This window comes from Copadichromis virginalis, linkage group LG4 (assembly GCF_057382275.1).
Source record: "Copadichromis virginalis isolate Kocher_CV1m ecotype Utaka linkage group LG4, C_Virginalis_male_GT1.1, whole genome shotgun sequence".
Lineage (NCBI taxonomy): Eukaryota > Metazoa > Chordata > Actinopteri > Cichliformes > Cichlidae > Copadichromis > Copadichromis virginalis.
This window is the reverse complement of record NC_140621.1, coordinates 19,045,407-19,060,281: the sequence shown is the minus strand read 5'-3', so window position 1 is coordinate 19,060,281 and position 14,875 is coordinate 19,045,407. Positions and strand designations below refer to the sequence as shown.

The window sequence follows — 14,875 nt, the reverse complement described above, 5'->3', positions numbered from 1 at the left end:
CTGTGAATGTAGTGACGGAGGAAATGCAGAGGGTTGGTGTGACAGGGGAGCTTGGAACACAGTGAGATAGTGGCAGATGTTCTGCTGTGCTGACGCCTAAAGGAAAGAAAAAAACGAACTTCTGTGCAGTTAACTACATTTATACTACATTTATTTCTACATTTAACTCCTAATTAATGCACAATCCATCTTTTAGGTCGTCTTTAATTCCATTTTTAGTTAAAAAAAAACTTGCGTGCATACAACGTTTATTTAAAACAAAATGCTTATTTTTTGTTGGCGGTAGTATTTAATTATAGTATTATATATTGTTATTGTATTTGTATAATAATGTATTTTTTTTTATTTATGTTTAACCAAATATGGATAGTAAAACTAGTTGCCTTTCAGTCTACGACAAATCTCGCGTAGTCAGTCAAATGTGTGACGGAAGCCGCCAAGGGTCAATTTCAATCGGCGTGCTCATTTGAACAAGAGGAACCGCTACGAAGAAGAAGAGAAGAGCGGCCCAGTACTGATTATTCAACTTTCAAGTTAATATTGTACGTACACTCCTAATAGGGTTGCACTTTAACAACGAATTCTTAATACCTCGATCACTCCTACTCATCGGGTAAGGCGTTTTACAAAATCAAAGCAAGTTTCAGTTAAATAGCATTAGCCTTGCTAGCAGTATTAGCATTAGCAGAGTGAGTCGAACTCCGATGCCTGACGATTTAGCGGCTAGCGCCTACTTACAAAGCGTGTTCACCTACTTATTACCCAATACTGATTGACATCCTTATGTTTAACCGCTATGTTTAAAACGACCGCATGGCTGTTATTGTTCTGCAAAATAATTGCTCAGCTCGGCCCTTTCTTTGGATAGCTAACGGCAGAATTTTCTTGTTTTCATGCCGACCACATTGTGAGCCTCCAGCCGGGAACTGCCCTGTCGACCAGGCCCTAGCAAGAAGGGCAGGTTGGGTATTAGTGGGGTCAGCTGTCCATAGCGCAAACAATCTACAAGCTAATCGATAATGGATTTTATAATTGGAGAAAACTAGCCAGTAAAGCTAAATGTTGTAAAGGTAAACCACATGATTATGAGCCTGGAGCCGGACATGGCGATCGTTGCTTCGTTGCTAACTCATTTCCTGAGAACTTTTTTTCCCCTCTTCACTCTGACCAGCCACAGCTGAGTGAGTGTGACCTTCTACCTCACAAAACGGGCTAACCGCGCGGCTCGGGCCCACGTGTTACGGCATTGCGTTGAAATTCGAGCGAAAAAAAAAAAATATCGAAGCGCAACGCGGTTCCGCAACTCAGACCGGAGGACCGGGTGGGGGTGGGGATGGGGGTAGGATTAACTTGGAGCAGTTAAGCCGGGTCACAGAGATTTTAGCTGGTCTTGTTGTCTGATGTCCTCGTTTTTGTGCCGCATGCTGCAATTAGGGTTTTAGGTGTTTGACGGGGGGTGACCAGTCCCGGTGCCGCCGGGTCGTTTCACCCTTTAACCCACTATGAAGGCGGCCAGAGAGCTCCCAACCGACACCTGCGCAGTTTTGTTTTAGAACTGATCTTTTCTCCTTCAGCTGTTTCGTGCATGCATGCATTAAGTAACTACAGTAAACCCTCAGTGGGTTCCAATAACTTTGCATGTCATTAAGCAGAGGGATCTTGTTTTAAGTAGTGATTGATTGGATAAAAGCCCAGCAGAAGACCATCTGATGAAATGTACAACGTGATTGGCATCCTGTGGTAGTTTCAGGTCCATTGCATTACTCCTGTGTGAAGATTTGTTCTTCTATGTACAGGCATCCTTCTTTTTTGCCTATATCAACTATATACGTGCATGTCGACTGGAAACGATGCATTAAAAAACATCTGACCTGTTGCTGATGGTGTTTGTATTCATACTGTCTGATCCAGAGACCTCACCTGCTTACGTGTTTCTTAATATTTTCCTTTGAATTTAAAGAGAAATGTGGATTAATTTGTGTGTGTGTGTGTGTCAGGATGGAGTGGCAGCCAGATGAGCAGGGACTTCAGCAGGTCCTACAGCTGCTCAAAGACTCCCAGTCACCTAACACAGTCACACAGAGAGCTGTCCAACAAGTATCCTACTTCAGTCTGTTCTGAGTGTGCATAATAAAACTGGTTAATGGTATTTAATTAAATTTTGATCCTTTATTGCTTTTAATGTAGTATAACAATGAAAGTGTTTGAGGATTTTGTAGGAGCTGCGAGAGCAAAGGCGAGGTAGCAACTGTGACATGACACCTCAGTCATCTTTAAGGACTAAGTGCATCTATACTGTCTACTTTTCTTCACTTACAGTATATTTTTGACCAAAAATACATGATGGAAGAAATGTCACATCACATCTGTGCAATTAACATAAATGAGTAATCTATAATAAGCCCTTTCAGTCTGAGCCAAGTAAAGCTCAGACTGAAAGGGTGATTTGAAAGTGAAATGATCCTTAACTGCCACTTCAGAAACTCGAACAACTCAACCAGTTCCCTGACTTTAACAACTATCTCATCTTTGTCCTTACACGACTCAAAACTGAAGGTGAGTAGTCTGGCACGTGCGTCTTATGTCCCTCAGATCATTGATCCATTATGGTGAGAATTTAGTGCTTCCTGTTGCACGTAATAGCTGGATGCACCGAATGTTACTTATTGTGTTGGAGCCTCATTCCCAGCAGAGGCCTTGCATACATGTTTATACAGTGTGAGGGGGGCAAAAAAATGAATTGTGCCACTTGTACTCTTCTCACAGACTGACAGCAGTGACGCATCAATTGCTTAATCAACGTAGCACTTAAACATATACCAATAAATGTAACAGGACAAGTATATAGAACCGTGAACCGTGCTGTCACCATTGCTTTGGATACATGTCTTAGTTTAGGGATATAGATTTGTTATATTTGGTAAAAATTTAGGAATTTGTTCATGCCTCTACCAGAGCAGCCCTGAACTCTTCAAAGTTCAAATGAATCCTTATCGATTTTACATCGGGCTTTGCAGCAGCTCTGCATTCATCCCTTTCCCTTTAGAGTAAGTCTGCTCTCTTTGAGCGGACTTTCTTCTGATTGGCTGTCCCTCACAATCAGAAGGTCTGAATAATAATAATAATAGGTGAGTGGTGCTTCTGTGTTCAGAGTGTGTATAAATAATATTGTTCCTGGCATGAGCGAGTGCCAAGAGTAGGAAAAACCTCTGAGATCTGAGTGCTTGGAGCAGCCTGAAGCCTGTCTTTTGGCCCACAGGGAATACCTTTAGATTGGCTGATCTAATGATTTGAAACTTGGCGCTAGTTTGAATATGAATATCCACCTTTGCAAGAGTTTATATATGAAATAGACTGAGAAAAACTGTTGCGTCCACTTTGACTAAGAGTGATTGCTCTGAATTCCACAATGAAGGGCACACAGATTTTAAAGTAAGATGAAGAGTTGGATTACACGTCCTCAGGATTGAGTAGTGGAAAATGTTGTGCACTTTGATGTAGTGATCAGACTCCAAATACACGCTGATGGCTTGGCATCTTGGTCTCTAACTGCCCTCTCTTCTTCTCAGATGAGCCGACTCGCTCTCTGAGTGGTCTGATACTGAAGAACAATGTCAAAGCCCACTACCAGAACTTCCCATCAGCCGTTGCTGACTTCATCAAGCAGGAATGCCTCAACAACATCGGCGATCCCTCGCCGCTCATCCGTGCCACCATTGGTGAGTGTATTGGTTGTGTTGGTTTTATAACTTTATATACCATCTATTTACACACAGAGTAACCAGTTTAATTCCTGTGTGTCCTTATGTTACTCTCTGGAAATGATGCATAAAATCCATCTGAGTGTCTGTGAAGGTGTTTGTATTCATACTGTCTGATCCAGAGCTTCTGCATAGGCCAAAGGTTGCGGTCTTTGTCAGTGGTGAACAACTGACCTGAACTGCGTTTTCTCCTGTAGGCATCCTGATCACAACTATTGCCTCCAAAGGAGAGCTGCAAACATGGCCCGAGCTGCTGCCTCAGCTCTGCAACTTGCTCAACTCAGAGGACTACAACACGTGCGAGGTCTGCACTTCCTGTTTGGCATTTGACTCATTTAGATAGTTGCTCTGGTTTAAGTATCTGACAATTGAATGAGGCGCGTATTCTTGAAGTAGACATAAGTTTGAATTCATCCCACACAGACAGCCACAACAAGGCTAACTGGAAAGTCATAGTTTGCAAATGATTCCTGAGAAGAACCAGATATAGCTCTGCATGGACTTTGAAATGGAGCAGTAGATGTCGTAATAGTAGTAGTAATAATAATAAAACAGATGAAAATCAGGCAGGATTAGTTGTAATATCTGTGTTGGAGCAGCTAATATCTCCAGTCGTTCCTTTTATGATGACGATTTCATAGTCGCACATGTGCTTGACATGAAAAAGATGTTCTCAGCTGATAGGCAGAGTCTTTGCAGTGCATTCAGAACTTTGCTCCGGTCTTGTTGTCTGATGTGGTCTTCGTTCTCTCCTCTGTGTCCCTGTACGTTTGCGTTTGATTTGACAGCTTCTCTGTGTATGTCCGTGTCTCAGGGCTCATTTGGCGCACTGCAGAAGATCTGCGAGGATTCATCGGAGCTGCTGGACAGCGACGCTCTGAACAGACCCCTCAACATAATGATACCCAAATTTCTTCAGTTCTTCAAGCATTGCAGCCCCAAGATTAGGTACAAGAAAGAGAGAATCTGGGTGTGATTTATGCTAACATTTGCCTGACTGTATATGGTTAGTTAAGAGTCGTGTTGATTGGTTTCAGTGGCAAGTTTTCTTCCTCATTACAATATTTATACTACGGTAGGAACCATTGTGAGCATGTAAGCGAGTTTTAATGTGCTTATCTGATCAGATCTTTTCATAACTCCTTTATTTATTAGCAGATTTATTGTTTTACGTTATGTAGACCTATAGCCTTCCGGTGTTTTCTGTTTAAATGAAAGGCACATGTAAGTTATACAAGGTTCTTATCTGAGGCATTTTCATTTGAACCAGTTTCTTCATCACTACAATGTCTGATCATTGCTGTTGTTGCTCTGCAGATCCCATGCCATAGCCTGCGTGAACCAGTTCATCATCGGCCGAGCCCAAGCCCTGATGGACAACATTGACACTTTCATAGAGGTGAGCTTGTGTGTGCTTCGGTATCAGGCTGCTGTGTTAGTTTTGTGCCTACTTCACACTCCTTTCTTTTTGCTCCTCTTCTCCTTTGTTAGAGCCTGTTTGCGCTGGCAGCAGATGAGGACTCTGAGGTCAGGAAGAATGTATGCCGAGCCCTGGTAATGCTACTGGAGGTCCGCATCGACCGCCTCATCCCCCACATGCACAGCATCATCCAGGTGAGTGTTAGGACAACCAGATAACCAGCTGTGGAGCACACAGTGGAAGTAAAAGGACACGTACGCCACATTTTCGTGTAAATACGTGGAACTTGGAGCCCATCTGGATGTGATGAGAAACCCAGCTCATTGAAGCACGATGATACCTCAAGTTCCTAATGTTTCTGATCCAGATTTCTCTCAAGTTTCTTCTTAGGCTGGTTTTTGTTTTTTTCCTCCCTTCCCACTCACCTGATCACACATTCCCATTCTCAAACATCTGCTTTTCAGTACATGCTGCAGCGAACCCAGGACCCTGACGAGAACGTGGCTCTGGAGGCCTGCGAGTTTTGGCTGACTCTAGCAGAGCAACCCATCTGTAAAGAGGTGCTCTCCGGACACCTAGTGCAGTGAGTAGCTTGTTAAATATTGTTAGTATGTGCCTATTATTAGTGTGAATTTCCATCTGTGTTTTTTTTAATCAAGGATATCCTCTTTTGTCTCACTTGTTTAATATAGACTGATCCCTATCTTAGTAAATGGGATGAAGTATTCTGAGATAGACATCATACTACTGAAGGTGAGTGCCATCGTAGGTATTTGAATGCTTGGGATACCCAGCTGTACTTCTTTGCCATCAATCTGCTTTTTGACCGTTCCCCCAGGGTGACGTGGAGGAGGACGAGGCGGTACCAGACAGCGAGCAGGACATCAAACCCCGTTTCCACAAGTCGCGCACGGTCACTTTGCAGCATGAAGGAGGCGAGGGGGAGGAGGGGGAGGACATCGAGGAAGACGACGACGACGATGACGACACGCTGTCTGACTGGAATCTGCGTAAGTGGTGGAGAAACACATTATTTGCCAGAATGTGAGTGTAGTGACTTGACTGGTTGTACTTTGGTTTCCATTTATGTTGTATATCAGGTATTAATATGCCAACTGGCCCCTTCCCAAATGTAGCACAGATCTATTACCTTTTAAGCTGTGAGTGGACATGTGGATGTCATTCAGGAAGTACATGCAGTGAGTTTTTAGAAAACTTAAACCTGCTGTAGTTTCAGGTGATATAAGAGAAATGGCAGGTTAGGTGTCGGGTTGTAACCAAACTTTTCTTTCTCACGTAGGGAAATGTTCTGCAGCAGCACTGGACGTGCTGGCCAACGTGTTCCGTGACGAGTTGCTACCCCACCTCCTGCCACTCCTGAAAGGCCTGCTCTTTCACCTTGACTGGGTGATCAAGGAGTCTGGTATCCTGGTGTTGGGGGCCATAGCTGAGGGTAAGATGAAAGGACACACATTTTTCATGCAATCTACAGATTTTCTGGTTAGTGGTCAGAGCTGCAAAAACCCGAGCTACACCTTCCTGAAATGTTCCCAGTTTATGCATAGACAGTTATCTGTCCCTAGTTGAGATCTAGTAATGAGGTTTAACCTTATTATATGCAGTGTGCAAAAAGCCTGTCTGCATGTTCATGCAGACATTCACTTGGTGTTCTGAAGGACACATTATAGATTTCTAATGTCATGCCTCATTAGCACAGGGTTGGTATCACCAGGACACCTGATTTGATTAAGAAATCACCCCCACAGTGCCGTCTATGCTTTATTCAAAGTTACTGGCATTATCTGCGGATGTGGTGAATCCTGATTGGAAAAGTAATTTGTGTCAAACTGTTCTTTCTGAAATTGCTAAAGCAGTCTTCATATTTCTCAATTGGGAAAGAGGCAGAAACATAGAGAGGGGACTTCTCAAATCTTTTGGATGCAGAACTGGGATTTGGTACTTTCCCATTTCAACTGATACCTAGAATTCCCTCAACGGTGCCTAATTAGGTCGCCAACCTTATGCAGAACCACATCTGTCAAAAGTAATCTGTATAAAGTGATGTCTGTGTTGGAATGTCTGAGTTATAATAACCAATCACGTTTTGTCGGGCTTAGCATGCAGGTAAATGGTCTGTTTCATGAGCAAAAGAGGGAATGCAAATGCAATCTTACAAACTGTTCAGCCTAATTTTTTTTTAATTTGCATGAATAAAGAGTGATTTGCAGATGGATTAATGACTGCCCAGATTGGCAAGAGAGTCAGAATGAACCTGTCACAGAAAGAAGTGTTGTTTAGTTTCACAGAGTTTGTAGGAATGAGCTCCTGAAGCGTTCTTTATTGCAGCAAGGTTGAATAAGTATGAGTTAGGCTCTGCTCCTCAGTAGTGTGGAGTGCAGTGGGCGCGATGGATTAAGCTTGCGATTGAGGTTTCTGTTTACAACAAGTGACGTAGTAGATTTGTACTAAAACAGAACTGAGTTGCTTCTGTTCCATGTATGCAGTGAGATCTGAAGTCTGAGTGTTGGTTAAGAGGCATAAAGCAGAGAAACCTACATTTGTATCGTCTCCTCTGAAGCAAATCAGCTGTGCAGTCTTCTCGTGATATAACGCCTAAATTGATGCACATCGCAAGTACACATTGGTGTGAGACAGAATTTCACAGGGAAGAGCTGCATTATGCCACATACTGCCGGCGAATGATTATTAGGATCAGTAGATTTGCTCTGCTGACTGCAGAAGGTCTGGTGTCGTTCTCACTCGTGCTTTCACTCTGTGCTTAGGCTGCATGCAGGGCATGGTGCCCTACCTGCCGGAGCTCATCCCTCACCTCATCCAGTGTCTGTGTGACAAAAAGGCCCTGGTCCGCTCCATTGCCTGCTGGACCTTGAGTCGCTATGCACACTGGGTGGTTTCCCAGCCCCCCGACTCGTATCTCAAACCGCTCATGACGGAGCTCCTGAAACGCATCCTGGACAGCAACAAGAAGGTGCAGGAAGCCGCCTGCAGGTGAGCCACGCTGCAATCTTTGTTCCCTTCTAACGTGGACGTGATGAAAATCCCAGCTCATTGACTTACAATGATACACTTTGTTCCCATATTGTACTCTGATCCACATCCTGCTTGTGGTATTCCTGGACCACAAGACTGTGTGTGTAGATTCAGCATTGACCTTCATCATCTTGTTTTTTCTCAGTGCATTTGCAACCTTGGAGGAAGAGGCATGCACAGAGCTGGTGCCATATCTGAGTTACATTCTGGACACTCTGGTCTTTGCTTTCGGGAAGTACCAGCACAAGAATCTGCTCATCCTGTATGATGCCATAGGAACTCTGGCAGATTCAGTGGGTCACCATCTCAATCAGCCTGTGAGTTTGAGATTTGGATCTTGTATATTTGTCTTGAATTTACTCAAGTCAATCGGGTTGCTTAGCTTTGGGAGGAGACTAATAACAGGGAATCATTGATTTGTTGCAGAAAGCCTGAGCTGTTACCACTGTGTTGCTTTTTCAGGAGTACATTCAGAAGCTGATGCCCCCTCTTATTGCAAAGTGGAACGAGCTGAAGGACGAAGACAAGGATCTCTTCCCTCTGCTGGAGGTGAGTAAATTTAGCGCTGCTTAGAAACAGGGTTTTTCCTGTTTTCTGTTTGACATGTCCAAGTATGTCGAAGAAAAAATGCTTTACGTCATTTAGAGGAAGGAGAAGAAAACCCAAACAAAACTGTGCTGTCTGGATGTCTTTCAGTGTCTGTCGTCAGTAGCCACCGCCCTGCAAAGTGGGTTTCTGCCCTACTGCGAGCCCGTCTATCAGCGCTGTGTCACATTAGTCCAGAAGACACTTGCTCAGGCTATGGTGAGAGAGCAAGCATGAATAGAATAAATGTGGTGGAGTCTGTTTAAATCTTGAACTGGTGCTTAAAAATTCACATTTTTTCTTTCTGTCTACATAGATGTACAACCAGCATCCAGACCAGTATGAAGCTCCTGACAAGGATTTCATGATTGTGGCCTTGGATCTGCTGAGCGGCCTGGCTGAAGGTCTGGGAGGACACGTGGAACAGCTTGTGGCTCGCTCTAACATCATGACCCTGCTTTTCCAGTGCATGCAGGTGTGATGGAAGTTCTCTTTATTTTTCTACATGCAAAAACTAGTTTTTCTGTTTTTTTGGTTTTTTTGGGTTTTTTTTTTTCTCCCTCTGAGTTTTCTGTGATCCCTGTGTAACACCAAGTTATGTGGTTCTGCTGCAGGATACCATGCCCGAGGTGAGGCAGAGCTCCTTTGCTCTCCTGGGCGATCTAACAAAGGCATGCTTCCTCCACGTGAAGCCCTGTATTGGTGAGCGTGCGTTATCAGAGCAACTTTGTCACATTTTGACTGATTTACTAGCTGCCCTCTCATTTTATTACCAGGGAACACCCAGATTTAGTGATTGTTGTAGCCACTCATGAGCTCATGTCTTTAATGATGAGCTGTAAAAAATAGGAGGCTGAAATGAATATCCAGCTGTGTGTTTGTGAATCATTGTTGTAACTGGTGTCCATTTCTCTTCTCCAGCTGAGTTCATGCCCATCCTTGGGCTCAACCTGAACCCAGAGTTTATCTCCGTGTGTAACAACGCCACCTGGGCCATAGGGGAGATCTCCATGCAAATGGGTAAGTAACAGATCTTATTGTGGATGGTTTTCCTGTCGTCCCCCCACCCCCCAGTATCTGGATATGATGAAACACCCAGCTCATTGACACAAAGTGATACATTTTGTTCCCATAATGTTTTCTGATCCAGATCATTCACAGTACATGTTGCATGCAGGCCTGTGCAGTCTGAGCTCGTACGTTCAGGAATTGTAAACTCTGCCTCAGTGTGGGCGACATATTTTGGCTGAGACAAACTTGAATCAAAGACGTGTTCAGAACCTGATTCTCAAAATGGATTTTTACTATTCACAAATCTTATTTAATAGTTTAGTAAGAAACTAGTTTTTCTATTGAATTTAAGTAAGAGACAACACCAAGGCTTGTTTAGGTTTTAAGGGCTTGGTAACTGCAAATGGTTTTATTGCTGATAAGTGTTCAGACACTCCCTTTTCTTTCTTTTTTTTTTTTTTTTTTTTTAAGGACCTGAAAGCTCTTCTCAGTAACTTATGACCAATGAAGCCCTGAAGAAAGTTAAATCAGTGTTGGGTATTTTTGATATTTCAGCTTTAGGTTTTTCACGTGTTCCTTTTTATTCGATTGAAGCAGGTCCGATTCTGTCTTGTGCCTGATTGGCAATGAATTCCTGGCTTTAACACACTTAGAGACGTTACCATGTTGTATCCACACTGCAGGATGCTCACTGCCTCCTTCTCTTCTTTGTGGCTCTCCAGGTGCAGAAATGCAGCCGTATGTGGGTATGGTGCTGCCACACCTGGTGGAGATCATCAATAGACCCAACACTCCCAAGACTCTGTTGGAAAACACAGGTAAACAATCAGCTACAGAATGATGATAAGTGTGTCTCTTAAATTTGATTCTGATATTGAAGACTTCTTTTATGTCTCTCTATGCAGCCATTACGATCGGCAGGCTGGGTTTCGTGTGTCCTCAGGAAGTGGCGCCACAGCTGCAGCATTTCATTAGGCCGTGGTGAGTCCCAGTATGGATATTACCATATATGATTGATTTTTTTTTTTTCACGTTCTACTTTCACAGCATGAGTAAAAACTCTTTAACTTGTTAGTTTAAAAAGTTGAAAAACTAAAAATAGTTGAAAATAGTTGAAAAATTGCTCAAAGTGGAGCTGCTGTAAAACAAACAAAAAAACTCATTCTTCTGTCGCCACATTGCTCCTGTTCACAGGTGCACGTCGTTGAGGAATATAAGAGATAATGAGGAGAAGGACTCGGCTTTCCGGGGAATCTGTGTGATGATCGGCGTGAACCCTGCAGGAGTGGTGCAGGTAAGGTGATATTGCTTTAAAGGGGTTAGAGAAGTAGGGGAGGTCTACTTTGGCAAGTGCTGAGTTAACAAGTCTTCTGTGTTCAGGACTTTATTTTCTTCTGTGATGCTGTGGCCTCATGGGTGAACCCGAAGGACGACCTGAGGGACATGTTTTATAAGGTAAATACTTCATCAAAAATCATATTTCTGTGACAGTCTGCAGGATGGACCAGCGTTTGTGATTAAAACGTTCCCTCTTGTGTAGTTTTGGGTCACCGACCTATGATGATCATTAATCAGACATCGGAAATCTGACGGCATGGTGCAGATGGCTTTGAAGTCTGAGAAGTGTGGTACATCACTAAGTCAAGCTGATCAGTCAATAATGAGTACTATAATATAATAATAATCAATACTAATCAATTCTGGGTAGCCTTAGAAATCCCTCTTGCTAAAGCTTAAAACATTAGGCCTCTACTTTGAGCAATCCAGATCGTGGAGGGGTCTTTAAATTAGTTTTAGGTGCTCGGCCCAAGATGCAGCTGCAGTTGCAAGGTCATAGCTAGATGTACAAAAACTGTATATTGAAAATGGATGATGCCACTTTAAGGTTACACATTAATTTGTGGGTTGCCATTATGAAACGTTGCCTTTAATTTTGATTGTCGTCGTGTGGTTGTTATGCTGTCATGACTTTATTTGGACGGTAAGGAGGAGCTAAAGAGCTAGTGCTAACTAGCTGGTTTATTTGTGATATAAATGTCAAAGCTATTTTGGCTTAAAAAACTGAACAGCTATCTCTTTAGTGTCTTTACAGTCAGAACAAGTGTGTTGTGTATTGAATAACACATGAAGCCAGCAACTGAGACCATAAACTGATGTTGCAGTGAACAGACACCCCTCCATATATTATGGTGACTTTTAACATTTTCCAGTCTGTTTGAATATGTCAGCAACACGTAATGATTTATCAAGTTATCTCGCTTCAGTTGCTGCAAACTGAGATTGTCAAGCACAGCAACCCAGTGAGAAAATCTACCATTAATGTTGCCATAAGACAGTCTGCTATCAGCCTGCGAAAGACTTCGCCCACAAAGTCTGACCTTCAGATTTGAACGCCTGCTGCAGAATTTATCAAGTCTCATTTGTTTTTCCAAGATCCTGCATGGCTTCAAGGACCAGGTCGGAGAGGAGAACTGGCAGCAGTTCTCTGAGCAGTTCCCTCCTCTGTTGAAGGAGCGCCTGTCAGCCTGCTACGGCGTCTAACCCGGCCACCCCTTTGGTCCACGCAGGACACTGACCTGTTAGGTATGTTCACCAAATGATGTCACCCAAATGAAAAACCCCTCAGCCCTCCTCTGGAAGTGATGAAACACCCAGCTCATTGATAAACAATGATACATTTTGTTCCCAAATCATTTTTTCTGATCCAGAATCGCACTTTAACCGCTTCATTATCAGCTCTGCATGCATCTGTTCACACGATGTGGTTTAAAAGTGTCTCCTCTGTTCTTGTGTTTGCTTGTCCCCCAGGTTAATGAAGGGGAGGGTAACAGGGGAACTCATTGCACTGCCCAGAACGTGGGGAGAAACTAGAGCTGGAGGGACGTGACTGGCCTTGACCCTCCACTCTGCGGATAGCCTCCATTTCCCCTCCCCCGTTGCCCTGTTTGTCTCTCTGAGGGAGGGTGGGAGGAGGGTGGTGGGTGTGGGGAGGGTAAACTGGGGATATACACATACCTCTCGGATAAAACGCCTCACTAAATCCAAAATGCTCAAAAGTGACTTTTCGCCAACAGCACCGCAGGGATTCTAGGTAGGTGAGGGCAAAACGGAGGCCAAGTTCGACCTCCCCCCCTCCTCGATATTTTTTTTTCCTCTTTTTTTTTTTTTTTTTTTTTTTTTTAAATTAGTCTGACATAGATGACGGCTGGGAGGGGAGGGGGGGTGGCAGATAGGTACACTTTTAAAAACAAAACAAAAAGGAATTATCTGAAACAGCATAGGGTGCCACAGTCCCAAATACCCCACACAGGTGTTTAAACAGGCTCGTGCCAGAGGCTAAATAATAAAAACAGGCGCTTTTACTATGTAACAATGTGCACACAGTTTCTTTTGCACCTTTCACTGCAAAAATCATCAAAGCATTTTGTGTGCATACACATGGGTCTTTTTCTTCTTTTCCTCTCTCCCTCCGTTTCACGTTTACTTCCTCTTCCCTTGGTTGCTGAAAATCTTCAGGCTTGTAGCTATTTTCCTTCCCTTGTCGGAGGCAAAGAGATGCAGTACATCTGTCCTCTTAAGGTTTTACCACCGCAGTACCAAAATATTGCATGGCATACGATCACCTCTTAAGTGATGCACGTTAGAGTAAATGGGTTTTGTTTTTGTATCGTTTTGTTTTTTTCCTTCTCCATTTATCGCGCTAGTCGTCGTCCGAACGGGGAGGCTTGCCATGACGTAAAGCCGTCACGTGCGTGGTTCTTTTGTCCTCCCTTTTCATGCATATTGTCTAATCAGTGTCCATGTAGTTAAAACGGAGGCAGCGCGCACATGTGCGAAGAGCAGATTATAGGCAGGTTTAATCAACCCGTGCGCATTTTTGTTTGGGGAAAAAACCAACACTGCAACAGGAGTTTAAATACTGTAGGCAAGCTGAGAATCATATTTGCTGCTTTCTTTTTTCTTTTTTTTCTTTTTAAATAGAGTATTTGCAAAACAGAGCTATAAGACATCACCAAGAATGAATTGGTTCTTACTGGTATAAATGCACTTTTTTTTTCTCTCTCTTTTGTAATAAATTTAGAATTTCTAATGTAAGGCATACAGTAATATACTGAACTTGAAACCTAGCGTTTTGTCTTGATAAGTGATTTTTAGGACTGTTAACGGCTTGCCGAGGTAAGCATAATGATAATGTTAAGCAATGATACGATGACTTGGTAAGACTTGAGGCCTCTTAACATAGTTTTATAATGTAGCTCCTTATAAAATGGACTGATTAGGATGTAAGTGGAGGGAGACATCTTAATTGTAGTGTTTTTCTTTTGCAGTCGTCAATCCATACCTGTGTCTGAGGATGTCGCTCCCCCCTCGCCCCCTGTAGTTTTCATTACAGCTTCCTGTTAAGTGATGGCTGTTGGAGCCATCGAGGCTTCACCTTGTCATGAATGTTGCATGCTTTTTGACAGGTCTTGCTCCTTTCGTTTTTCTTGTTCTTCTAGTAGCTGGTCCCTTTTTAGGGACCCACCTTTATAAGTGCTTGTCAATGGCAATGCAACGCGCTGCTGGACTGATAAGGTACTTCTCCAGCTTATGATCAAACTAGTGATTGTCGTTGCCATATATTCACCCGTTGATACTGTGTAGGATATGCCTGGGATAAACAGACTGAGTCCTGATAGTACGTTCCCTCATCTTGGTTATCTTACTCTGCTTTATCTTCTCATCACTGTCCATGGTGTGGACGGTTGTAATGGAGCTGTATATGGCTGTTTGCCTGGTGTTTCCAGAAGTACTTTTTAGACATAATTTCACACCAGCCCTACTCAAAAAGTTATGTTTGGGAGTAAAGTTAGGCCACTTGCCTGGTGGTTAATAGCTGGACAGGGTGCACAAAAGCTTCAGAGATGATGATGATTAAGATCCTACCCACGCAGGGCAAGAGACCGGTCAGGGGTCTCCCTGGCAACCTCCGGTCGCTAGAGGAAAAATGTCTATTTCACGAGTGTTTTCTGGCGTTTGCCAGGTGGAAATTCGTCACAAAGGGGAT

At 43.3% G+C, this 14,875-nt stretch overlaps 1 protein-coding gene and 1 non-coding gene across 3 annotated transcripts in view; both read left to right on the top strand.

The window, feature by feature from the left end:
- The first annotated feature begins 430 nt into the window (after nucleotides 1-430).
- The window catches only part of LOC146711229 (transportin-2-like), a 15,543-nt gene continuing 1,098 nt past the window's right edge, over nucleotides 431-14,875 (top strand). The window contains exons 1-25 of one of the 2 annotated variants that reach the window (XM_085453986.1): nucleotides 431-542; nucleotides 1,998-2,097; nucleotides 2,481-2,556; nucleotides 3,570-3,719; nucleotides 3,959-4,065; nucleotides 4,576-4,709; nucleotides 5,079-5,160; nucleotides 5,253-5,375; nucleotides 5,646-5,764; nucleotides 5,874-5,934; nucleotides 6,020-6,191; nucleotides 6,482-6,634; nucleotides 7,965-8,190; nucleotides 8,378-8,549; nucleotides 8,695-8,781; nucleotides 8,929-9,036; nucleotides 9,134-9,292; nucleotides 9,432-9,519; nucleotides 9,739-9,837; nucleotides 10,551-10,646; nucleotides 10,734-10,809; nucleotides 11,023-11,122; nucleotides 11,209-11,283; nucleotides 12,262-12,411; nucleotides 12,637-14,875. The exon at nucleotides 12,637-14,875 is cut by the window's right edge and continues 1,098 nt beyond it. In XM_085453986.1, the coding sequence (XP_085310112.1) occupies nucleotides 1,999-2,097; nucleotides 2,481-2,556; nucleotides 3,570-3,719; nucleotides 3,959-4,065; nucleotides 4,576-4,709; nucleotides 5,079-5,160; nucleotides 5,253-5,375; nucleotides 5,646-5,764; nucleotides 5,874-5,934; nucleotides 6,020-6,191; nucleotides 6,482-6,634; nucleotides 7,965-8,190; nucleotides 8,378-8,549; nucleotides 8,695-8,781; nucleotides 8,929-9,036; nucleotides 9,134-9,292; nucleotides 9,432-9,519; nucleotides 9,739-9,837; nucleotides 10,551-10,646; nucleotides 10,734-10,809; nucleotides 11,023-11,122; nucleotides 11,209-11,283; nucleotides 12,262-12,369 (2,670 nt within the window). In that variant the 5' untranslated portion in view covers nucleotides 431-542; nucleotide 1,998 and the 3' untranslated portion in view covers nucleotides 12,370-12,411; nucleotides 12,637-14,875. Of the gene's footprint in view, nucleotides 543-1,997; nucleotides 2,098-2,480; nucleotides 2,557-3,569; nucleotides 3,720-3,958; nucleotides 4,066-4,549; nucleotides 4,710-5,078; nucleotides 5,161-5,252; nucleotides 5,376-5,645; nucleotides 5,765-5,873; nucleotides 5,935-6,019; nucleotides 6,192-6,481; nucleotides 6,635-7,964; nucleotides 8,191-8,377; nucleotides 8,550-8,694; nucleotides 8,782-8,928; nucleotides 9,037-9,133; nucleotides 9,293-9,431; nucleotides 9,520-9,738; nucleotides 9,838-10,550; nucleotides 10,647-10,733; nucleotides 10,810-11,022; nucleotides 11,123-11,208; nucleotides 11,284-12,261; nucleotides 12,412-12,636 lie in introns of those variants that run through there. The other variant, XM_085453985.1, reaches the window with a different exon arrangement.
- LOC146711230 (small nucleolar RNA SNORD41) lies at nucleotides 1,842-1,911 on the top strand. Its single transcript, XR_014920316.1, has one exon. It is a non-coding gene; the product is annotated as a small nucleolar RNA SNORD41 (small nucleolar RNA).